This window comes from Cynocephalus volans, chromosome 1, assembly GCF_027409185.1.
Source record: "Cynocephalus volans isolate mCynVol1 chromosome 1, mCynVol1.pri, whole genome shotgun sequence".
Classification (NCBI taxonomy): Eukaryota; Metazoa; Chordata; class Mammalia; order Dermoptera; family Cynocephalidae; genus Cynocephalus; species Cynocephalus volans.
Genome location: NC_084460.1, coordinates 210,750,391 through 210,776,929, shown reverse-complemented (window position 1 = coordinate 210,776,929; position 26,539 = coordinate 210,750,391). Strand labels below are relative to the sequence as shown.

Genomic DNA, 26,539 nt, shown 5'->3' with positions numbered 1-26,539 from the left:
TGGACTGCATTCAGCTGAAGCATGCAAGTTAATGTAACATTTTTAGAAAATACATATCTATTTATTCAGTTAGTTCATGAGCATGTATAATTTATTTAAAATAATATCATATTCAAATATGTTGAGATGCTAGCACTAAATATTCAGTTTAGTTTTAAAAGATTGGCTGATTTATTTTTCATTATAAAAAGAGTACAGTACATCATTGTCAAAATAATTATTTTATTTTTGACAGTGTTTCATTGAAAAGCCAGCTAAGCTGCATCTTCTGATTTTTTTTGTAATCAGATCACTTTTGAGATATATTTTTTATCTGCTATAAATTCTTATTGATTTTAAACACATCATTGATACATAGAGCCTAATAATCTGAAGCCTTTTTAAAGTCTCTGTTAGTTCTTATTACCAAATGCTCAGGCTAGCACCTTTTAGGATAAATAAATAATACAATTATCCAGATAAATTAAACATCCAAAGCTTGCTTTAGAGAATTATTTGAATATTTTGCATAATTTTAGAATCTTTTTCTCTGAATTAAGAGTATTAACTTACTATTATAGAATAATTTTCTTAGCTTATTCATTTATTAAGTATTTATTTATTTGTTTTCTGATTTATTAAAGGTACTTTGTCCAAAATACATCTTTGTATTGCAAATAATCACAGTGGCCAGTTTATATCCAAATGTACTCATGGTGACAGCTATTCCTGAAGAAGTTGAATAGGGTCCCATGTATTCAATCTACTGAATTCATGATAGAACTTCCTAAGCCTGAAATCGATGATCACTCATTCATTTCTATGAAAATTAATCAATCAGTATTGCACAAATAAATTTTACACTATCAGATGATATTATAAACTTTTTTCAAATTTGAAATAATTTTATAGTTATTATTTATTATTAATTCAGTAAATGACTTCTGCTTCTGAAATTTTTCATAAAATATATTATGGTAACTTAGTTTTAGTATTTTCTACTCAAAATGAGAGACTATATATACTCTACACACTGTTATTTGATGTTTTATCTACAAAGGAGAAAGACATCTTAAATGATAGACTTTTGAAATTCTTTGCATTTTTAGAAAAAAAATACAGTGTCCATAAGTATTATATGAACTGAAGAAGACGTATTTTAAACAATTTTCACATGAAGAAGAGTTCTCATGTTTCCCCCATCATTTTTATTTCTAATGACAGAATTAATATAATTTGGGATACTTAAAGAAAATAGCTTTTTAGTACTCCACTTAAAAAAGTTTCCATATTTATTCCTGGAAAATAAAACTATGCTTCGGTGCCCCTCAAATGTATTTTTAATGTACTTAGCATATAATACTCAATAAATGTGTATTTACCAATTTGCTGACTGACTAACCAAAATTGCACAGAATGTGACTTAGGTGATTCTAACTGGCTCCTGATGTTTAAAATGTAAATATGAATTGTTGCCTAAGAAGTAACTATAGAAAAACAGATAGTCCTAATAGGTACAGAAAGCAATAAAAAGCAGAGAGCAAAAAAAGGGAGGGAGTAAAAAGCATGATCAAATGTATTTCATAGAGTATTCACTTTGTTACAGTGGTTTGATGTATGCATCATGTAATCAAATATAAATTGTATTACGCATAAAGAAAATTTTTGTAGAACAGTCATTGTCGTTTTCATTATTTCCAAAGTGGATAGCACTTCCAGTTCAATGATAAGCAAAAAGATTGAAGTACTTAATAAAGTCGGTTTTACTATGGAGGTAACCACAGTTTGAAGAGTTAAAAAAAGGAAGGGAATTAGTACTTACTGGTTTTATCCCCAAATTCATCTCAATTCTCACTTGGATTGTTTTGAATATTTTCCAAAACGAACTTTCATGGGAGAAAATAAAGAGACGATATTGACTTGATTTTATTTTTGAAATCTTTTCTTGAGAGCTTTACCCTTGTCCCAACCTTTGTGGTCATCCATTGTTAAGTTGATGGTTAACATTTGTAATGGTATGTATAATCATGAATATTTTTATATTCTTCAAAATTTCATCTAGCTTTTTTTTTTCCCTTTGGATCACTAAATAAATACTATATTATGAATATGAGTGTACCAGATTGGCTAATTCGGCCCCTAGACTCAAGAAAGTCTAAGGTCAATGCCCTTGCATAAATATTTAGCGAGCCAATTTAATTACTAATTAATCTGTCTTACACTAGAGAGCCAGGTTTTTAAAAATACAGATATTTGTTTCAAAGTACCAAATTTGAAATTGATTTTTTTCACTTAAAAATATAGAGTGATGATGAAACTTTAATTAGAAGTAGTCAGATATTTGTATCTAAAATCAGCCATTGTCAGAACTTTTCAAAGTGAGAAAACCTTAAATAGGAGAAGCTAGTCCATTTCCCACAGAGCTGTTAGCAAAGGTATTATTTCTTTGGGAAGGATGAAGTTAAACAGAAATGTATGGAAGTTTCTAGGCACACTACATGTCTATCAGTAAGCTGAACTTAATAGAAATGTCTATCTGTGAAGCAAGGATCCAACATTAATATTTCTTTCTTAAGTTGTTAAAGCTAACGTGAACACACTGTTCATGGCCCAGGAAAAAGTATGTTTTATGTTATTTTTATGACTTAACATGATTTATATCAATGAAAAATGGTTCCATGATATTAGGTCAGAAACTAAAATTCTCTGTTTGTACACAGGCCAGGTATATAGGGGGAGGGCCCAGTGCTTTCAAGCTTCCACACACAGCGCCGCCCATCTACCTAAACTCTGATTTGAAAGGACCACTAACTGCTGGGGTGAGAGAAGAAAATTCATTATTCCATATCCATTCCATCACAGAACCCCTCACAAAGACTGAACACTAGACTTAGATAGAGGTTTGTTCTTAATTTTCTAATTCACAAGAGATTTCAAAATAGCATTAAAATTGGGGGGTTATATTATGTGTTTTTTCTATGCAAGATTACATATAAAGCATGTTATCATTTTAGGCAAGCTATAAAGAAGAAATACCTCTTCTACTGGATTTGAAAATGTTATAGCCTCTTAGCAATGAACATGAATATTTGCTATTCTATCCAGAAATTTAAACTGAGTAATTTAAATTCATGTTTGGTTTTATTCATTTGCTATGAAAATGCTTTACTTAAAATACACAAATTTGATGTGGAGTTAAATAAAACTATTCTTTAAAATGTTTCATCATACTGAGAAATTAGAGGTGGTCTAATGAACCCATTCTCAAACATTTTTTGGATTAAGTAACTAGTGCATAGAGAAAGACACTCTATGCAAAGTCACATGGTCATTTCAAGCAGAAGAGTGATAAAATATGGTCTCAAGATTCCTAGGGATGAGATTTCACATTCTTGTTCTCTCTCATCAACTGCTTTTCATTCTCATTTTCTACCATGTTTGTCTCCTTTGCATGGCTTGAAGATTATAATGTTTCCTTGTTATAACGAAGATTCAATACACTGCTTTTGGAAAGACCAAAAAAGTGGAAAAAAAAAAAAAAAAAACACAACAGGACAAAACAAAAAAACTAGACAATACTTTTTTGAGTTAAACTACAATTTGTTAAATAATAAATATTGTATATCTTTTCCAATTGCAAGAGGTCAATGCTTCATGCCTCGATTCTACATCAAATGCTATAAGTGTGTGTGCAACTTAAGGTCACTATGGACTCCACAATTCTTTGGGAGAGTCCAAAAATATTCGTATAGGTTGTTTAAATACGTATAGGTTGTTTGAAGCAAACATATTGTCATTATTTTAAAGTCTACTCCACTGGTGCATTTCTTTACTTTTATTTTTCTTTATTTGCTTGTTTTTAACTTTATATTGAATGATCATAAGGACCAACCAATTAGATGATTTTCTGTAAATACATCTTACCTGTCCCTGATAGGCTTGCATTAGCAATAAAATGTGTGTTAGGGGAGGGCATATGGACTAGAAATATGACAATATGTTTTAACATTTTATGTTTTTATAATACTCAGTGAACATAGCTTTCATAAAGATTTCTTCTGGTTTTTCATGTATGTTCAAGCTTTCCTTAGGTTCACAAGTTACTCAAAAAACATAAAATTATGTTTTTATCTAACACCATGCTAAAGTTGACTAAAGCCTATAAACAAAGAATTCAAATACATTTAAATATTTATTATTTAGTAAATTAAATGAGTTGCATATAAATATTGTTACTATGAAAAGATAGACATCATAAAAATAACTAATGTGGTCAATACTGATAATAATATTATATTTATTAATTTTTCTCTTTCAGCCAACAAATTACTCAAATCCGGTGTATGCAAAATTATATATGGATGGGCAAAACTGTCGAAACTCCTTAGGAAGTGTTGATGAAAGGAAAGAACTGCTTCCAAAGAAAATAGAAATTGGTATAAGAGAGACAGTGGCATAATCAGCGATAACTTTTATATGCTGTATAAATGTATAAAATATAAGGATTACTTTTGTATGTTCCAACAGTATTATACTTGTTTTGGCATCAGCATTACCTCCTTCTTTATCTTTTCCCTGGTTAATTGTTTGAGTTTTTTGGGTTTTATTTTTTGCTGATGACTATTGATTGACCATTTGTATGGTATTTTTATGAAAAATAACTGCACTACAGTACAATTTACAACAATGCTGCTGATATGACACACCTTTGAATTTGTTAAAATTAAAAACAACGTATTCCTTTGTAGTGTGAATATGAGCAATCTATTTTATATGAACTTTTTTGGTTCTATTTAATCAACCAAGAGAATCTCTGCACTTTTTCATTATATGGTCTGAAAGCTGTGATACAAGGTCATTTTATTTTTCTGTTTAAATTGATGGCAGAATGATAGAATGGTCAACTCTCTTCTTTGTGCCCATGAAGATCGATCCAGACTCTGCTGAAAATATATAGCCCTCACAGGTTCAGCATCACATGCTTTGAAATTAGACCTAGATTACCAAGTGATAGGTGAAAATTGGGGGGGGGGGGGGACTTTAAAATATATGTATAATTAATAATTTGCATGAACACAGATGACTACATTTTCCAAAACATAGTGGGCTCTATGTGATATACTAAACGTATACACCCTCTAAGCAATAGTTATATTTAGGTGGTAGAACATAGCAAAAATATAACCGAAAGTGGACAGACCACACTTGCTATGAGATAAGACCTTTTGTTCTCCCTCAGTCCCGAGGTAAATAGCCAGCCTAGAGCACAACAGGGCATTGGGTACTGATGTCATGCACTTCTTCCCAGTCATGTGAATTTTGTGGAAAATTAACCCAACCCCTTACCATACTGAAAATTAAAGGATAATGTATAAGCACATAAATTGATAAAAGAATTCCAATTATGTGAATGCATTCTCTTTGCTAGGTCAAAGGGAAGTAGCAAAACAGCTATTTTGGTATATGGTAATTGGTAAATATTTTCAAGATGCAATATAACTAATCAATTATTTGCCCTATCCAAAATGTATTCTTCAAGGACCTTCCAAGTTATAGAAGAACAATATCTGCTCATTATCAAAGGTGGAGAGTTTAAATGCTGTACCAGTTACCCTGGTACTCTGGTTTCTTTTGGTTATACAGAACACATGGACCCCATTCACTTTTTTTGTTTGTTTTCAAACTTTGATTGAAATAAGCAAGATATTATTTAAGGTGTATAAAAAAGGATAGCATTTTTATACAAATATCTTTAAAGGCACAAAAGATTTATTCACAAGTTGTGGAGGGCTTTTTGTTCCTCTGATAGACATGACTGACTTTTAGCTGTCATAATGTATTAACCTAACAGATGAAATATGTTTGTGGTTGCTCTTTATCCCTTTGTACAAGCATTAAAAAACTGCTGTTTTATAAGGAGACTTTTTGTTGTACTATGTGCATGCATACTACCTATTTCTAAACTTTGCCATATTGAGGCCTTTATAAACTATTGATTTATGTAATACTAGTGCAATTTTGCTTGAATAATGTTATGCATATCATAAACTTTTTCAGGTTCTTGTTTAAGTACATTTTTTAAATTGAACAGTATTTTTCATTTTGGTTATAATAGTCATTTTGCCTATGTTTCTACAATGAAGTGTTAAATACTTTATAAAAAATTGTTGACTGACTTATTTAAATGAAATTCTACATATTTAAGTACTTGTGTTGGCTAGTTTTTAAAAATACGAAAATTCCTTTCCTTAAGCAGTTTTTTTTTTTTTTTTTTTTTGTCTTTTTGTGACCGGCCGTAATGCGCTCAGCCAGTGAGCGCACCGGCCGTCCTTATATAGGATCCGAACCCGCGGCGGGAGCACTGCTGCGCTCCCAGCGCCGCACTCTCCCAAGTGCGCCACAGGGTCGGCCCTTAAGTAGTTTTAATATTCCTAGAAAACTACCATAGTGAACGTGGTAGATTTTTATTTCCTTAGAACACACTCTCCAGGAAAGGATTAATTTCATTGCATGATTTTTCAAAGCACAACAGAGGAGGCATTTTTCTCTCTTTTGGAAGCAGAAATGTTCTCCTGACTTTCTCCTTTTCCTTGCCTCACTATGCTTGTCATAGATTCCTCATTGCAATAGAAAAGAAAAATAGATAATACGTATAGTAGTACGACAATTGTGTTGAAGTAAGCCGAATCTCTTCCTGCCTCTTCCCATTCTCAAAACTTGTATTTCGTGGAAAACTCAGATTCCGTTAGATGTAAGTGGAATGGTTATTGGTATACCTACTTGGAGCTTCTTTGCAAATGTAGGAGGGTCTGATTTACTTGAGCTATCATTAAGTTATATATATTTTCTGAAAGGGTCTTTTTGTATCAGAGCTGGATAAATGCATCTGAAATTATCATTTGAAAGAACTGGTGAGATCTTGATATAGTTAACATTAATATAAATATCTAGCAAATCACATGTGATATACAACCGACTAACACTTGGGACCTGACATTGATGAGCTGTTCTTCTCACTAGGACGCTAGTAAAAGCCTTAGTTAAGAGAGCTCAGAATGTTGTTTTTTTTTTTTTAACCCCTGGGCTGTATCTACAACAGCCTTATATTTTCATGGTGCTTATTTGCACGTTACATTTTGCCATTTCATGCTAATTCATACAAGTCCACGTCAGTGTCCACAGTCTTTCTATTTGCAGTTACTTTACATTCAGTCTTTATAGGACAAAGATACTTTCTCAGCTACTCAAACTTCATTTACTCTATTTCTATAGTTCTAGCTCATTCTATTCTGATTTTCTTTTGCAAAAATTCATATAAATGCCAGAAATCCAAGAGTATAATTCTCCTACATGGTGACAAATCTTTATAAATGCCTACAATAAAATGCTTCCTAAAGAATTCCTTCAAGCTTTTGTGGGAGATATTTGATAAAAAGTAATGCTAGCTGGTAAACTTGCCTCCTTACCTAAATCTATAGCAAGGATTTTCCAACTCTTGACATTTTGGGCCAGGTTATTCTTTGTTGTTCTTTATAGGGCATGATGTTTAGCAGGACCCCTGCCCTCTGTCCATTTGGATAATGCTAGTAGCACCACCTAAGGCTGTGACAAACAAAAATGTCCATAGATGTTACCAAATGTCTTCTGTGGAGCAAGATTACCTCTATTAAGAACTGCTGATCTAGAGCTATAGTCTGTCTTCCACTATCAAATTATTCTCAAATTATTCTTGGCTAGAACAACAGCTGAGTCAAAAAAAAAAAAAAAAAAAAAAAGGCCCCTTACCCTCATCAATAAAATCAAAATGATGGCATTCCAAAGTTTTAATTTTAGTTCTTTAATGCTGATCATATATGAATTATAGTTATAGAAATTTGGTATTAGGAAAGTGCCAATTTAGAAAAAAAAGTCATTAGTAAAAGAAAAAGTTTTATTTAGAAACTCATACAATTTTTCATAAATTGGGTCATTTTTACTTATGTGAATATGAATTCTTTGTGTCCATTTTGATATCATTGATGATTATGTTTTGTTTTGTGTTTTATCATGTTTTGTTTGTTCTTAAAGTTAGAATTTAGTCTTGCAGTTTTCTTCTAGGAATGTTACTTTCCATTTTTATGATGACTTAGATACGAAGAAGCTTAATACTAAATGCATGTTATGACTATTATAGATGAACTGTAATATACAAAATGCCCACATTTTCCAAGTTTCTAACAGGAGAAATTGGTATATGTGATGAAGGAAATAGAAAAAATCTTGCTCATTTTCCTTTATCCTCTCTCATCTCTATATCTTCAAATATATTCTCTAGATTTAAAATCTTATTCCTTTCTAAGAATGCTACTGATTTACAGATTCAACTCTTTCACGTAGTTTTATTTAAAAATATAAAAATATAAGAGAATACTAATCCCACATAATTAAGCAAAATATAGCTCACCACTTTTGGAAGTGTTTTTTTTTTTTTTATCTTATACCCCGTTCCACTTTCGTCAGTTAATTTACAATGGCTTTCTCAATACTACAGGATATACTTAAATTTAAGGTAGATGGACTCATTATTCAAATATGAACCCTTGAATTATAATTAGCAAGAAAGGGACTTCTTTATGAAGTTGGCTATAAGGTCACATAGCACAATATTATTATTTTCAGGTATTTTGAATGTGAGAAAAACAACAACAGAAAGAGCCCCCAGATGTTTTATTTTTTAATTCTACTGCCACATCCATTGTAACTTAACATATCCAGAAAGTTAATGCATTCAGAAAAAGACAAAGACAATTAAAAGTGCACAGAAGAACTTTTATTCAGAAAGACATTTAGTTTTTGGTGTTATCATATCCAGAGGCTCAGCAACATGTATTTTCTACAGTGCTATGCATGTATCTAGTCTACAGATAAAAAAATAGATGAAATGAGTTCTTTAGTTTAGCTTCTCTCTAGTAGATATTGTACTTATGTGGTTGCAATTTATTCTGAAAAATAGTTTCTAGTGAATACCTTCATTTTTTTGTACCCAAAGTGATCAAAAATCAAAAGAAAAATTGGTGCTAAGATGGCCTATTTGATAAATTCTGTGCTTAGAATGTATTCATTCTCTCTGATGGAATAGTCTGTCCCTTTAGCACAGGGTTTGTAAGATATTGGTGAACTTAAGCCATGCAATTCTAATACTTAGTCATTTGTTCAGTCCAAGATAATTTTTCAGTGGTGGTTTCTTCTGCAGTTTTAATACATAAATTATAAGCCTCCCGATGAAACTTGATTTTCAGCTTATTTATGCAGTAGTGGCCTGGAGAGTCAATAACATAAGTGTTCTAGTTTTTCAAAATATAATGTTAATAGTGAAAACCATACATATCTTATTTGAGTCAGTAATCTAAAAATTTGTAAGTGAGAAAATGTTTTCTTCACACACAGAATAAACTGTAAAATAGAGTAGAGAATAAATTTAAGAGTTTGAATTATAAGACTGTGAAGATACTTAAACAGTATATGGAATATGAAACAATATATGGAATATGCGTTTAGATTGACTTGACTGATGAAATACAACATCTCAATGATTAATGTAGATGTTAGGTAGGAAATAACTAGACAATAAGATTTCAAAGTGGAGTAACCTTCATCCCTGCAATTTACAATTGTCCATTATGGTTGCGGAAATCTATGTACACACACTACCACGTACACACACACAGATACGCACACTCACATGCTCACACACTGGCATTCATGTCTCATTAATGGCATGGCATTTCTCTCCTATTTTACCTAAGATTCAATCATGTTAACCTTCTCTGGCTTAGAATTTCAGAAATCATTACCCTTATTTATAATGGTATTAATTCCTAGTTTTATATCCCTTATTATAAAGTCATCATATCTCTCCCTATTTGCATCTCCTCTTCCACCCAAAGTGAGTTTACCAGAAGCCAGTAAAAAGCCAGTATTCCTATTACAGTACTTTGTCAGAACCTGTACTGTTTACTGTTATTGTAAAAAATATATTATTTTAGAAAACTTAGAAAACACCCGTAAAGAAAGAAAAATTACCACTATGTTAAAAAACTACAGTTGTCACTTTAGAGTGCTTTCTTCATTTTGGAGGGTTAAGTTTGAATTTAATTTTTGTATCTTCCTTCTAAAATATGCATTATAACATTGAAATACATATTTAGTTTGTGTTTTTCTTGTGCTTTTATTTAGTTGTCTATTTTTATTCAGTTTTTTGTTTGTTTATGCTATGTACCCTCTATATTGCTAAGTTTTATTTTTCTCTTTCGATTTGAAAATTTATTTTATTATTTGTTCTGCTGGTAAATAATTTCAACTTTAGAAAATTCTCTAATACGAAATTCAGAATTGAAGAATAATTACTTTCATTTATTTTTACATTTAAAATATTTCTCTTTTTAAAACACATCATTCCATTTACTGCATAATTTTTCCCTTCATAATTTTCTTTGCTTTAATTGAAGTCTTATTTTTTTATTAGTATATTGCATCAAATATACTTTTCAAAAGCCTTTATCTGTGGTATGTTTGCTGAGCTTTCACACATATGCAAACGTTTCTCTAAAACCTTCAAATACTAATGTCAACTCAGCTAGATAGACACTTCTAGAGTTGTAACTTTTTCCTCCAAATTTAGGTTGAACCTGCCCCTCTGGTTTCAGGCATGAAATGTTATTTCTTGAAGCCAGGTGAATTTTTATTTCTTTGTATCATCTCTCCCCATTCTCAAAACAGGACAAAACAACAAATTATAATTAAAATATTTTGCCAAATATACACATTTTTATACTAATTTTGCCTACCTACCACGATCTATTTCCAGCTGAAGTTAGTTTCCTTTAATGCCATCTTATTACTTCTGTCCAAATCATTTTCTTTTAATACATAGAAACACATGCAATTCTTAGGTTAAGTCTTTCTTTTTTCTTTTCGCATATATCATGTTAACAGTTTTTCTCTCTCTCTCTTTTTTTTTTTTTTTCTTTATTCTTTAACACATTTCAAAATTTCTGGCCAGCACTGCTGACTTACTTTTTTTTTCCTGTGTGCATGTGTGAGGATGTATGTGCGTGCGTGCAAGCACCTGAGAGATGAATGTAATTCGGTGTTCTCGGAGTCCTTCCTTACCTTGTTTAGCTTTTTTTTTTTTTTTTTGTTAACTAAGTTTTTCATTTTTCAGTTTAGTGTATATTCTCCTCAGGGTTTTCTGCTGAGGTGTCATAGAATCTGTTCCCCTTCTCTATTCACGATACTAACCAGTTTTCAAAAGTTCTCCTTTGCAACAACTCTGTAAGTCTGCAAAATGATGTCATTTCCCTGTCTTACAGAATTTTTAATAACCATAGTTCAAGGGGCTTATTTTTATCCTGTTTACTAACATTTAGTTACATAGAAAATGCTCTAGTTCACGAGCTGTTCAGCAGACGGGGTTGTGCAATACTTACCTGTCCTTTATCAGTCCCTTACCTGTCCCTTATTAGTATGCCCTTATTCACTTAAACAGTGAAACAGAGTGCATAAAAATGCCATTGCTCCTGTATGCCGCAGTACCAGCGTTCTTCCTAGAATCCACACCCGCCGGCACCTCCAAATATCTGATCCTGTGTTATGGCACAACCTTCCATGTATTCAGGAGAGTTCTAGGCTTCTTCAGTGCTCCAGCAGGCCTTCCCTTTTTTGAAAACTGTCCAAGAGGTCTGCCATACTCACATTTTCTGGAAACATCCTTCTCCCAAGAAATGTAGAAGCGCAGGTCGGGGCAGTGCTCCGCACACCTCAGAAAGAACTGCCTGCTCAGTATAGCTATGGCCGTCCACTCCTTCCGTAATACAGATCCCAGTACTTTGCTTGGATGCAGAGAATGGAGGAAGCACAGATTTTTTTTTTTTTTTTTTTTTTTTTACTATGCAGAGACTCAGTTTGATTTATCTGAGAAAACAATGGTGAGTCACCAATATTTTTCATTTGTTTGCTTGTTAGCTACATTTCGCCTAACAACTCTCAATGGTTTGTCCATCATTCCGAGTTATTAATATTTTTGGACCTTCCTAACTATCTTAGAGAGAATTAGAAATGACTGAGTCATAGGCTTCTTGTTAGACGGTTTATAAAACTACTAGTTTCCTCCTTTGCTATTACTAACGCTCTTGGTGCAATATCCCGCACCAAGAATATCCTGGAATATTGTTTCCTCTCTCCCAGCCACAGATCAGGTGTCACACTTTAGAACTCACCCACAGAGATTAGCAGCTTTATCTATTTCCTCCCAATTCTGTCCTTTGTAGGTGCCTCAGACACCTTTTGCTTCCCACCGCACATCTTCACATCCACCTCTCTTTCTAGCCTGCTGTAGCAATTAGCCTGGCACAGGTGCAACCTGAGAACACTTGACCTCAGATGTACTTAGTCTCTTACTTTATTAGCTTTGTCTTGTTGCCCGAACAAATTACCAAAAATGTAACAGCTTAAAACAATACATGTATGTTATCTCACATCTCCGTGGGTCAGAAGTCCAAGAAGGCGTGACTAGATTCTCTGCTCCAGGTTTCACAAGGCTGTGATCAAGTCGTCAGCTCCCTGAGCTCTTACCAGGAGGCTCTGAGAAGGTTCTGCTTCCAAGGTCATTCAGGATGACGTTAGAATCCAGTTCCTTCCAGCTGTAGGACTGAGGTTCCCATTTCTTTCCTGGCTGTCAGCTGTGATCCACTCTTAGTTCCTGGAGGCTTCTCTCTCGTCCTGGCTCATGGGCCCCTGCATCTCAGAACCATATTTCATCTCTCCTACGTGCTTGTAATCTCCCTTTCTTACCTTTCTGCTGCACACCTTCTGCGTCTGATGGAGTTTGGATGTGTTGTCCCCTCCAAAACTCATGTGGAAATTTGATCTCCAATGCGGCAGTATTGGAAACTGATTGAGTCATGGGGGAGGATCCCTCATGAATGGATTAATGCTTTCCCTGGGGGAAGGAGTATTAATGAGTGAGTTCTCCCTCGATTAGTTCCTGTGAGAGCTCATTGCTTAAACAGACCTGGCACCCTCTCTCTCTCTTTCTTCCTCTCGCCATGTGATCTGCTCTTCCCCACCGGCAGCCTGCCACTTTTCCGCCATGAGTAGAAACAGCCCGAAGCCCATGCCAGATGCAGCTGTCACAAAATCGTAAGCCAAATAAACCTCTTCTTTATAAATCACCCTGTCTCAGGTATTTCTGTTATAGCAACACAAAATGGACTAAAACAGCCTCCCACCAGAGAAAAGTTTGTGTTTAAGGGCTCATGTGATTACATTAGGCCAACTAGATAATCTGGGATAATCTATTTTAAGGTCCAAAAACTTAATTACATCTACAAAGTCCCTTTTGCCATGTAAGGTAACATATTTACCAATTCTAGGGTCTAGGGCACATACATCATTGAGGGCCGTTATTTGGCCTATGATGCATTCTTGCTTTCTGCCCTGGAATATCTCTGAGCCAGTGCAAAAGGACTAGCCTCATATGTCCTTGCCATGTTAAATAAATTCTCCCTTTATCTTCTTCCCTGCTGATCCAACATCTCATGATCTGCTCTCGAATGTGTTTGCCCCCATATTAGCCAGGTATTGCAGTTCTTCCTCATTCAAGCTGCACTCTTAGTGACATTGATTATTTGTCTGAAGACAGTGAATGAGATGGGGACAGACCATGGGATGGGTAACGACATCCAGAGTAACCCACCTGTCACTCATGTATGTACAGCCTGGAGATGTGAAAGTATCAATGCCCCACAGAGTAAATATTAGCCAATTTTACAAATGCCCTCATGGAAATCTCTCAGTTGATTCTGTGCTTCATTATTTCCTTGTTTTTGGAAAGTCGTTGAGAAACAAGTTGAGTTTTCCACAGCAGTGACCAACTTGATAACACCCACTTATATGACTTTTCTACTATTCCCAGTTTCCCACACCTATTCCCAGATCACATACAATATAAACTGTTTGCACACAAGCACTTGCCTCAGGCTCTGTTTTGGGAAATAAGTGGCCTTTCAGGGTAAAGCATCAGGAAAGAATTCTAAAGCAGATATACTCACCAGTCAAATATAATAAGGACCCCATTGTTGGTAATAAATGATGTGATTACTATTTCTCAGCACCACACTCTCCCGAGTGAGCCACGGGCCGGCCCGATGATGTGATTACTATTTCTAACATGCAATGGCATCACAATTACTGAGTCTCACTGGTGGTAAATTGGGATGACAGGTAGATGTCGAAGCATTGGCCTAAATGGTAACTTTGGCCTTTGAACAATATAGGGACTATAGTATTATAAGAATTGCATTGTTGAATGATTTGTTTAAGCCTTAAAACAAACAAACAAGCAAACAAAAAACAGACTCAATTCATAGAGCACTGTCACACTGTGTAGGTGAGAAGGCCGAATAGGAAACATTTAAAGAGACCCCTATCTCTAATAGTTTCAGGCAGACTTATACTGATAGTAAGGCCTAAGATTTTATTTTAGATGGAGCAGAGTTATGAAGGTGAAACTCTGGCAAAATATTGGCTTAGTTCATATCTAAGGTCAGTGCTCTTAGAGAAAGAAAATTGAGAAGGCATATATGGGGGGACAAGTATGAATATTTCAAACCTTTAAATTTCCCTGTGTCCTCCAGACTGATAGAAGGAGCGCCTTCCCACTGCTACAGGTAGGAAAGAAACCTGCCTTTGCCTAAAAATTCTGTAAGAATCTCACCTGAGGCAGATGCCTTGGAAAGTGATGCGTGTACTCTCTTCATTTGTCCCCATCTTGTCTTCAGTTCAATGACCAGGTTCAACTAAGAGACAAGCTCAAGTAGGGAAATACAGTCCCCGCTCCAGGAAGAATTAGAAGACATGGTTGATATGAGAGAGAAAATATTCAAGAGTGTATCATGAAGATGTTGGAGCAGTAGAGAAGAATATAAAAAGACAATTTATTTAACATCATAGCAATGGAATCTGGAGATAGTTATTTTGTATTGTTGGGATGGATCCCTAAATATTGGGGGGAAAAAAATGATGGGCCTCAATAAATAAGATAGAGATTCTAGAATTGTCTTAGCAGAGTACTGGAGGTCAGAAGGCTCAAAGAAATAGGTGGGAATGTTAGATTGGCTATATTGCATATTAGAATCTATAGCGCAGACTAGCCATGTTTTATGTGAAGTTCATAAAGTTCATTGGTGGAAGAAAAATTAAAAACTTCTTTAGGCTGTGTTGCTTTGCCTCCCACGGATTTGTCACCCCTTTTTCCTGGGTAACGGAGCTGCCAAAGATTACTCAAAGCCCATCCCTTTTGAGCAGTGAGAAGCCCCAGAAAGGGGTTAATATTCCAGGACCCTCAAGCACGAGGCATCCTTCCATTTGGGAAATTAACCACGAATTGGAGTTCTCTTCCTGCATTTATTCTCCAGACCAAGAAGTTACAGGAAGAGACATAGGTGGGGTTTTGCTAAGTACAGTTCAACAAGTTTTACAATAGAAGCTGGTAACATCAGTAAAAACAAGTCAGATGACATTCTGTTAAGCAATTAAGTGATCCACTAACAAAGGCTTGATTTAGCCAACATTCCTTTTCCTTCTAACAGCTTTTTAGTAACTTTACATATCAATTAGTAACTGTCTGTCTTAGAACCAGCAGCCTTGCTGTGTTAGAATTCTTATCTTGCAACAGAGACTCAATGCCCTGGGGGAAATTTCCTGTCCTTTGCAAGGTCAATATTTGAAACTGTAAGGCTTTGGAAAACCAGGCCCTGTGAGGTACATTTGCTTTATGAATCATCTACAGGCTAGGTTTGATAGAAGAACATTTTTCTCTGTATCTGAGCTCTCTGGTGTCAGTGCAGATGACAGGACTTAAGAATGAGGACTTAAGAATAAGTGACAGCACTTATTCAATTGAGGAAAGGCATATGGATTTACTATTATGGACAGCAAGGTTGAATTGGCAAGGAGTGTATCTTGGGTCTGTGGCAATGGCTGATAGACCATGAGGTTAATATGTGGCAAGGTAGATGGGCAATCAACCACAGTGTTACTTGACTTTTCAATGAAAAAAATCTAGAAGAGGCAAATAGAAGATTGACGTCATACTCAACAATGGAAAAAATCATGATTCCTCACCCAGTTTCAAAATCTAAGCCAGTTCACAGACTTAGAACCTAATAATTGAAAGTGAAATGAAAAGCCTTGAGGAAAGAAAAATGTCCCTTCAATCTTTTCCCATAGGGATTTATGACAATTACCAGACTAACTTTGCAGTGGAAAAAGGACATACTCAGAACTTTTGAAGGTCGCTGGTTATAGTATCCAAATTGATAAGGATAACAGGGTACTCCAAATTCATCATGTCCCCTGTTTAGTGGAGGCTTATGAAGGCCAAGTAATTAATAAAATTCTAGCCCAAGTTTATCTCGTAGTGAATCTAGTACATCCAAGGATACACCCAGGAGTTATTCCCTGATCCCTCAGTACATATTTACGATGCATATATGTAACATCTGGCAGAACTCTGACATGTATTCTTTGATTTATGAAGGAAAAGTGATTATAATAAGGGAAGTGAAAGCTCCAGAAACCTCCCTATCCTCTAACTGAAGTAAATCAGAAGCAATAACACATTCCTAGAGCAATTGCAGAGATTAGTGCCAAGATCAAAGATTTAAAGGATGTAGTAGTGATTCTTAAACAATTTGTAAAAAAAATAGATGTATTGTGGCAGCTGACAGTAAACTACTATAAACTTAACTAAGTTGTAGCCATAAGCAATGCTTTGTCAAATTTGATATCTTTACGTGAACAGATCAGCATGGACTACGGCCCTTGGTTTGCAGCTACTGATTTGACAAATGCATTCTTGTAGAGCCCCACTGGAAGAATAGTCAAAAGTTTCCCTTTATGCTCAAAGAACAGCAATATACATTAACTGTTTATCCCAGAACCTCATTCACTTTCTTTCTGGTACCTTGGTCATAGGTAAATGGGTATGGCAAATACAAACATTATAGATTAATACAATATTTAAAACTTTATGAATTTTAAAATTATTTGCAAAAGTAACATTATTGTAACCAACTATTTTGGTAGTGCTGTCACTCCAGGCACAAGGCAAAGTGTAAAACTAAGGTAGTTTTTGCCTAAATGTTTTTCTTTTAGGTAGTTAGATACAAAAGTATTTCAGGTATTGAGAATACCACCTCAATTCTACATTGCATTTATTTTCTATGAATTTCTTAATTTATTTAACATCACAGCAAGATAATATAATTATAAAAAATATAATTTTAAAAATATAATTAAAAAAAATAAAATATACAATTTTAAAAATATATAATTTCTGTTCAAATTCAATTAAGATATTGTTATAGGTGTTGGGAGAAATCACCCTTGGAGACCGATATGGAAAAGGAAAAAAACTTTATTGCTGGCTTCTGGGACGCACCAGCCAATTCAGAGTGCGGCCCTGAGCTGTTTTTACTTTCGGTTTTTAAAGCTGCAAGCACGGCAACTCGGTTGCCCGATCACCGTGCTAGGAGTTATTTGCCAGTGCAAGCAAGCCAACAGTACATAAGCTAATTTTGCGGTTAGCATGGCTCCTCCCAGCCCCTTCCACATTTTCCCGCCTGGGTTTTTCCCTCCTGAGTTCATACAAAATGGAGGGGTTATCTTAAATGGCATCGATCCTGCTCTTGGAAAAAGGACATTACTTCAATATAATCAGTGCCTACTGATTTTTTCCTGCCTGCTTAGTGATTTAAAAAATAACACACTTTAATTCACCTTAAGGATTGCAACAGAAAACATAACCTTTTTGAATATTTATCTTCCCAACATTATTATTTACAGAACAATGCCTGAATACACACATAAATGCTTTTTCTTTTGGCCTATATTAGAATTTAAAATGAACTCTGAATACCATGCTTGTAAGTGGATGTATATAAATATTTGGAATGAATGTCTTCAATGGACTCTGCAAAACAGGATCCTGACCCTTGACTCCCAATTAATTAGTACAAAGGAAGAAAATCTAGACAAACAACCTCCCTATTCATTTGATAGCTAATTAAAATGCATAGCTTGTAGAAGTCACTTGACTCAATTACAATTAAATATGCAAGGTTATTGGAGCAGTGCAAGCAGAAAGCTGAAAGCACTCTTCCCCTAATAGAGTGAACACATCAAGGATGGTTTTGTATGGTAAGAAATGGTTTCATATATCATACCTAGCTATGCTGTTCATTGATTGTTCCCACAGGACAACAGCAATGATAATGTCACCACTGATCCTAGGATCCCATCAGCTATAGTAGGCTCAAGGTTAAAACCTGGTGAACTGTTCAAATTGTTTGTGGGTCCCATCAAATATCAACTAGAACAGTCTAATAAAAAAAAAAAATCTGTGAAGATTTGCCTATTGCTCTAATGGTGTTGGGTTAATTTTGTCATAAAATTAATGATGCACTTAAAATGAAGAGATTTATGATATATGGAAACACTTCTAATTGACTTAACTAAACTGAGCAGCTTACAACTCATACAACTCCAAAAAAAAAAAAAGATTAATAAATCGTCCAAATTGTATCTTCTCTATTTGACCAAATTCTTCTCTAATAGTCTATTAAAATAATTACACAATTTTTATTTCATTTATTGTCTTTGTAAACCAGGTTGCATTTTCTTTCTTTTTTTTTTTTATAAGATGACTGTGTTTTCATGAATTCCAAGCTAGAAGGATTGCTTAAATGAACCTCTGGGTAATAAAAGCCTGTTGAACCTTAGAAGAAAACCTTACAATACATATTTAAGACCAAGTCCCCTTACTTATTTAGTTGCTATTCTTAAAATGTAGGATCATTTTATTTAGCATCACTAGTTGAATCTTAAAAAGGTTTTTAGCATTAAGTCATATACTGAATAGACATTGATAAAAAGGCCTACACCTGAAATGCTAAATATCCCGCATATTTCAATAGTGTGATTATGAGCTGATAAGAACAAAAGGGCTTCTCTGCTCCCTTTGATGTCTATATCTGAAACAGAGATGACAGTCTGAAGATTGTAACAAGACCTGGCTAAATGTGTGTCATTTCTTTTTAACAAAAATCATCCTTGTGCAACTAGATTTGTGATGGGCCGGTTTCCCGTTACAGGCTTTTTGACTGAGATGGGACATAGTTTTTGCTATGTCCAGTTCACTGTGTGGCAGGAAAGGTGCCAAGTTCAATCACCATGTACTGAAGATTTCAACAAAAGAGCATGCAGTTTTATATAAATTAAACAATAGAAATCATACTTAATATTTTTGAAAGATACATAGTCTACATATCAAAAATTCGTTTGCACAAAGAAATGAATAATTTCAGACTAAGACCTCTTATAATTGAACAGCACTCATTCATTAACCCAATGGCATTTATTGACCTTAAAGTACAAGGGCCTGACTTTATTTGCTTTGAATAAGTAGCTGTAATTAATAAAGATAATTTGTCATTAATAGAAACTTTGTTTTTAAAGAGCTATTTATATGGAATGAATCTTGCATCTACTGTTATATCTTTTTGCATTTTGTATTAATATTAAGGTACATTTATAACACATATAACTGAATTTAAAACCTGGGTTTTCTTTCATCTGGGTTTCAAGATACAATCATGAATGCAAAATCAAGGATCAGTTCAATGATCCTCTGAAATCCTAATTCTGTCTCTGAAGGAGGTATCAAAGCACCTTTCATGCTTTTATGGTCAAGCACAACAGTTGCTTATCTTAAAATCAACTCCCCAACATATTAGAGATATGCTCAAACAACACAACACAAGGTGTTTGATAACAACTTTAGTCCTTTTCATATACATATTTTTGCTCCACACAAACTCCCATAGTAACTTATTTCCTGGTTTTCTTTTTAATATACGAGGCTATATACATGTTAACTATGTGTTAACATGTGGTATGGGTTAGCTAAAATGGCTATTTTCAAGTATTCAGGAAACATTTTGAAGAATGAAGTATTTGCATGTATTCAGGAACATTCTAAGCATGATGTTCCTAACTTCAGAAGGCACATTCAGTTTATCTAGTTCATCTCCTTGAATTAATGAGGCCTAATATATGATGGTTTCCAATAAAGATAAGCAATTCCTAAGGATCTTATAAAGAAAGTTATGTGTGATAATATATCCTTTTTTCTCCTCTTTTCTAGTAAAATCTCTGTTGAAAATGTCCATTTTTATTATAAGATAATTTGAGCTTTCTTACTACATATTTCAGCTGAAGTTTATAAAATCCTCATTGATTGTAAATCTTTTAAGAATTCTATATTGTCTTAGAAAATATCCAAAATGAAGTATAACATTGCTTGGGTTATTAAGAAGTATGGCAAACCCCAGAATCATTCTTTGTTGACGTTAAAATCACAGAGATGGCTAGTTCTTTTGCATCACTGAAAATATCTAATTCCATGGAAGTTACATTAAGAACACTGATGTACATAGAATCTGAGATATGCTGAAACACCATAATGATTGTCAGACATGTGCAAATGTGATTGGATGGATGGATGGGTGGATGAATAAATGGTCCTTCCAGATGCTTTACAGCATGGACATGTAAATTCTTAGTCATTTTTGTTGTTCATAAAAAGTGAATTTTCACTAGAAATAATGCTGTCAGTATAAGTGTTAACTTTCAATTTGATAGGCACTGACACTTTTTAACCTTGTCCCCATCCAATATCTATATATATTTTGCACAGGACAGAGAAAAAGTCCTCAGTTTTATGATGTGATCTAATATATATGCGTCTTAGTCAGTTCTGGCTGCTATAACAAGATACCATAGATGGGGTGGCTTATTAACAATGTACATTTATTTCTCACAGTTCTGGAGGCTGAGAGTCTAAGATCAGGGTGCCAATATGGTTGAGTTCTAGAGGGGGTTCTCCTATGAGCTGTGATACCTGTCTTCTCATTGTATCCTCATGTGGAAGGAAGAGGGCGAGAGAGCTCTCTGGGTCCCTTTAATTAGTACTACTCCCATTCTGATAGTCAGGGCTGAGCCAGGAAATCTCTGAGAGGCCTGAGACAGGTCATGGAAAGTAAATGTGCAATTCTTCTTTGTTTGGAGCTGTTAACAAAAATAATAATTGAATTTGAGGACCCTGTGTAGTAAGTAGCTCGCACCCCTTTGCAGTGTGACTTTATAGCACCTCCCATGGGAAGAGTGAGGGAGAAGCACTGGTGTGCCAGTTGGAAACCTGGGCCTCAAGAGGCCTTGCACAATTCTGCTTACTTTCTTGGCATCCTGCTCAATTGCCATGTGAGAACCTGGCTGAGCTTGATGAAAGATGGGAGACTATGTAGATAAGAAGTAAGTCACCAGCTGAGGTTCCCTAAATCAGATAGCTCTCAGCCAAACTGGCAAATGCTAAGACCAGAAGAACTACCCTGCTGAGCCTAGTCCAAATTGCTATCCCACAGAGTTACAAACTAAATTGTTGAACTATGCCACAGAGTGTTAAGATGGTTTCTTATGCAGGAAAACCTCACTGATAACACACAGTGATGTCCAGAATGGTCTACAAAAATGGCACTTGCTGCACAATTATTGCCAGTCACATTGATTCCAAGAGGGATACCTGGTCCATGACTATCTTGCCCTGATACAAGCAGTGGGATAGTGTGGAGGACAGAAAATTTGGTCCTCTTCCTTTTCTGTTCACTGTATCAGCAATTAGACACATTTCCCAACATGCCTAGTTATGGTAATATATATTAATTGATACAGGTTTCTCAATTAATATATTCCCCTCTCCACTTGCCATGACATAGTTAAATCTGAAGTCTAATTAAGTTCTGTTAGTAAGTGTCATGAAAGTAGTCAAAATATTATTTATAATCTTAGGAGATAAGTTGGAACTTATAAATAACATTCCTAATATTTAGTCCTTTCAGGATAGTCTAAACTTATTTCAAATTTATTAATTGGGAAGCAGAATTTTGGGAAAGGTAAAAAAAGAGAAAAATATAATGTCTTTGCAAAATGTATTTCATAGGTATGAATTTTAACTTCCTTGCTTTTTGTTTTATTTTTTGGAAAGAAATCAGTGTAGGAAAAAGAGAGTTGTATAGAAAAATGTATGAAAAAGTGACAAATTTAAAACAAAACATCTGCATACCACAGAAAGAAAAGTCAGACAAAAATTTGACAAACATTTCTTTTAGCTCAGGATTAATTATGAGGTGTTTGCAAATTGTCTCTCCAATTTTGAATATAAATTGCAGAATAACTAATGCCTACTTGTTATTATGTAGTTTGTGTCATCTTATAATTTGAGTCTTTGAGCTTATTAACTTCTCTTTTTTTATAGAAGCTGATTCAAAGAGAAAAATAACTGCTGAAAAAAGAAATGTGAAATATAAAAAACATGTTCAGGGCATTGCATAGAGGTAGGCTGATGATAAATACATAGAAATGGGCTGATCTTTAAGTGAAATTATTTGCCATGCTATCAAATAGTTGTAGATATTATATGTATTTATACATCCATATACTTTGTAAGAATTTATGTTCATACCTAGAAAGCAATTTAGAAAATAGCTATATATTGACTAAAAGGAAAAAGAAATAAAAGTGTGAAAGAAAAAACAGTCTTTTTCTGCACTTTCTGAATACACCATTACAGCCAAATGGTTTGGAAGAAATAAATCATAGGATGGTGGATACTATCCAGTTACATCAGAAAACCATAGAGTGAAGTGTCAAGCTGGGAAAAATAAAAATTGTGTTTAAATGCATCAGTTGTAACCAGAGTTTGATGAACATAAAAATATTCCTACTATTAAATCTTTGTTTTCATAACCAATGACCTAGAAAACACTAAAATGATACGTTCCAGGCACAGCGTAGTGGAAAAAAAAAAAAAAAATCTGACCACCCACCCTTCAGAACTCTGAGTTGGAATTATAAGCATATCAGAGAGTTTACTGCATATGCTGTACTTTGAAAAAATAAAATACTAGAATGTTCAAAGTGGGTAAAAAAGAGTCTTTATTCAAAAGGGGCACATATTGTTATCAGTGAATTAGTTAAATGTGTGTGGTGTTCATGTCGTTTTCTTCATGGGGTTGGGTATGGTAAATGGGGTGAAACCACCTCTCAGAGCTGATTCATCTATAAAATTGTTCATTAACAAGTATTCTAGAGTTTACTGTGGTTATCTGGGAACAAAATACTGATATGTTCTCTGCTTTCAAGGAGACAGTTGTAAAGGCAATGAACAAGGAAGCAGGTAGATGGTTATGAACTGTGATAAACACTATGAATGGTGAAAACAATGCATGTGATAGAGACTTACAGAGAAAAGGGGGTCTGTACTTAGACACTGTGATTAGAGAATGCCTCACTTAGTAGATAATAGTTGAGCTGACACTTGGAAGAAAAGAAAGAGCTACAAAGCAATCCATGGGAAAGAAACATCCAGGCAGCATGAATGATTTGCCCAAGGACCATGAAGTAAGAAGAAATTTAGAGTGTTTGAAGACCTGAAAGAGAGTCAGAGTGCTTAGGACACTGAGGTTTAGAGGGAGGTTAAAATAAGCTCAGAGAAGGGCAAGATCTACAGTCCATATTTGCCAGGTAGTCAGCTCTTGCTGTGTAACAAATGACTCAGAAATGTCAGTGGCAAAAAATAATGAGCATTGATTTTACACTAATAAATATTCCACTGAGTTGCTGCTATGGGCTAGTGATGGATGCTGGTCTGCACCTTGGGTTAAACTGGAGAATGTTCTTCTTTTGGCACCAAAGGAAAGTCTATTGTAAAAGCACATTTTAAGCCTTTGCAGACCAATGGCAACATCACGTGACCAAAGCAAGTCAGATGGCAAGCACAGAGACAAGTACTGATGAAAGGAAATTTGGTAAGAGGAACTTCAAAGGTGCATTGCAAAGAGCAAGAATCATGTTTCATATACAGTTGTAAAATATATTTAGAACATGTTGCCTTACATATAGTAGGAATTCAAGAGATATTCTAAGACATTAAAAAACGAGAAAAAAATATAATGCAAAATATCAGTAGCACTAATTTTGATATTCCCCTCACTGGTGTGCAAATGCTTGGGGACTTTGTACTGGGAAAGAGCTTATCAGCAATTTTGGCATCATTCGCTGTCTTGAAGTATCAGTCATCTACACAGATATCACCAAGTATGAGCAAAGCAGAAATCTCAGTAGCACTGTAAGTAAAACAGTTACTTTATGTAAAGAACTTAGATAACATAACATGATTTTGTCTCTTTATCATTACCCTTCTAACAAATATCCCTGTTATTTTCCTCCTTCTCTCTACTTCCTTGTCCTCCTTTAACTTCTTCATTATTCTATGAAATAGAATATTTCTTTAAAAAGAAATTTTAAAGGTTTTTGTCCTGAGCTCAGAACTTAGTCTATCCCATGATTCAATCACAGTTTAGGTCTCGTGTATGGGGTAGGATGAGTAAATAGTATAAACAGTGATTTGATCAGTGTCAGGTGCAGAGTATGTGCTGTATTCAGCCTTCTAAGACTTATCATTGTAGTAACTACAAAAATAGAGAAACGAGAAACCTCAATAATTTTGAGTAGGCTAGAGCTACCGATCGGAAATAATGTAGATTAGAACTCTTAAGTATCTAATTTATGAGTTCCACAGACCAAGATAAAGTGATGTTACTGTAGCCTACAATGTAGCTTACTTGGCTTACTTGTAATAAGCAGGTAATATATTCAATGAGTTCCTCAAAGCATAGTGAAGAAGCTTTTCACACTTGAAATTCTTTATGGAGATCATCGGAGAGGAGCAATCGGGGAAGATATCAGGCTTCAGCTTCTACCTGCAAGAGAAAAACCTTCTATGTGATATTGGTGAAATTCATTAATGAAAGAATTATTACTGGAGCCCATTTTTACAGGAAACTGTAATTTTTTAAAAAAAATTTTGTCCTAGGGGCATAGATGGCCAAATTAAAACAACAAACCTATATATTACTCTGATGGGAAGCTGTTCTAAGTATCTTGTCCTCTACTCTGACCCAAATGCATTAAAACAAACAATAAACCCACAGCATTTCAAAATGCTACTTTAATTTTGGGCATATGTGAAACTGACTCTCTTGGATGACATTTCCAGTACAGAAAAAGACCTATCCTGACAACAATCAGTACTGGTAAATATCTCAGGGAAGTATAGTTTAGGGTAGACAGTGGCCAGGAGATGGGGCATAATTAGAGAAGGAAGAAGGGTTCAAGGCCAGGAATCGAAAAAAGCTTTTCTTGAAATTTTAAAGCAGGAGGGGTCTTCAAACAGTCCATGGAAAGATTTGTATTATCTTTTAATTCTATTTTTCCATGAACTTTTTGAAGTTCAAGAGCTTCAGGAACATTTCAGTAATAAGTTACAAAGGCTGCAGATGATGAAAATTTTTAGTTTTGGATGATTTGTTATAGCTTCCTTCAGCACAGAATTTTTGTTTTCTTTTTAATCAGTACCAAGACAGATCATGCCCATTCACCTAACAGGCAACTCACATATGTTTAATTAATCCTGACAGACTCAATGTTATTCCAGAGAGCGAAACAATAAAAATTTACGTATTTTCCTAGAAATAAACAAGATTTTCTTTCAGTTTTAAAGACTAATTATTTACATTTAGCTACCAAACCCATGGGTAGTTATTAAACTCAAAAAGATGACATTTATTAATTTATATAAACTTATTACTAACTTAGACCTACTGCTTAATTCAGAAGAAAACATTTTTTAAGGGACACATATTTTGCACGTACAGTAGTTATTATCAGTTTAAGAGTTAGAAGGCAACATTATTCTAAACTCATGACTGAACTATCTGCTGATGATCAGAGAATCCAACCGATACAATCTGTATTTCTACTTCTTTTTTTTCTACTTCTGAACATGAATAAATAAATACATTAGCTAGCAAATGTTAATGAGCACTCAAAACAAATAGAATACATCGATGAAATCTGCATTAAAACATCATTAGCATTGGGGATTAAAAACACAAAACTCATGGAAATGAGTTTCAGAAACGTAATCTCTCATTCCATCTTCTCAGAGTTAGACACATATCTCAAGGTATAAATGAATCCTGAGAGTAATTTTAGTGGCATATGGGCTAACATATTCCTTTTTTTGCATTTGTAGTTAGAGAAAGGGTGTAAGGCCCTCAGCCATTAGTACTGGTTTGAGCCTCATGGACATTCTCTGAGCTTACTCAATTATAGAACATTGGCCTTGGATGGATGTCATATGAACACATCACAAAGTGCCACCACTTTGGTTTCAGTTCAAATCTGCCTTTTGTTTGGGATGGTATGGTGTACATTTTCTAATTTTCTTTCTCTCCCTGTCTTTCTCTCTGACGCCTTCTGTCTCTATTACTCTCTACCTCTCTCACTCTGTCACATTCTCTCACTCTGTTTCCTAAGTAATTGTCTCAACTAGTGTGTGAGA

At 34.4% G+C, this 26,539-nt stretch overlaps 1 protein-coding gene across 1 annotated transcript in view; it reads left to right on the top strand.

The window, feature by feature from the left end:
• LRP1B (LDL receptor related protein 1B) overlaps positions 1-4,438 on the top strand; it is a 1,457,254-nt gene extending 1,452,816 nt beyond the window's left edge. The window contains exons 90-91 of the mRNA XM_063085362.1: positions 2,700-2,798; positions 4,298-4,438. Coding sequence (XP_062941432.1) covers positions 2,700-2,798; positions 4,298-4,438 — 240 coding nt within the window. The remainder of the gene's footprint in view (positions 1-2,699; positions 2,799-4,297) is intronic.
• Positions 4,439-26,539: the final 22,101 nt, after the last annotated feature.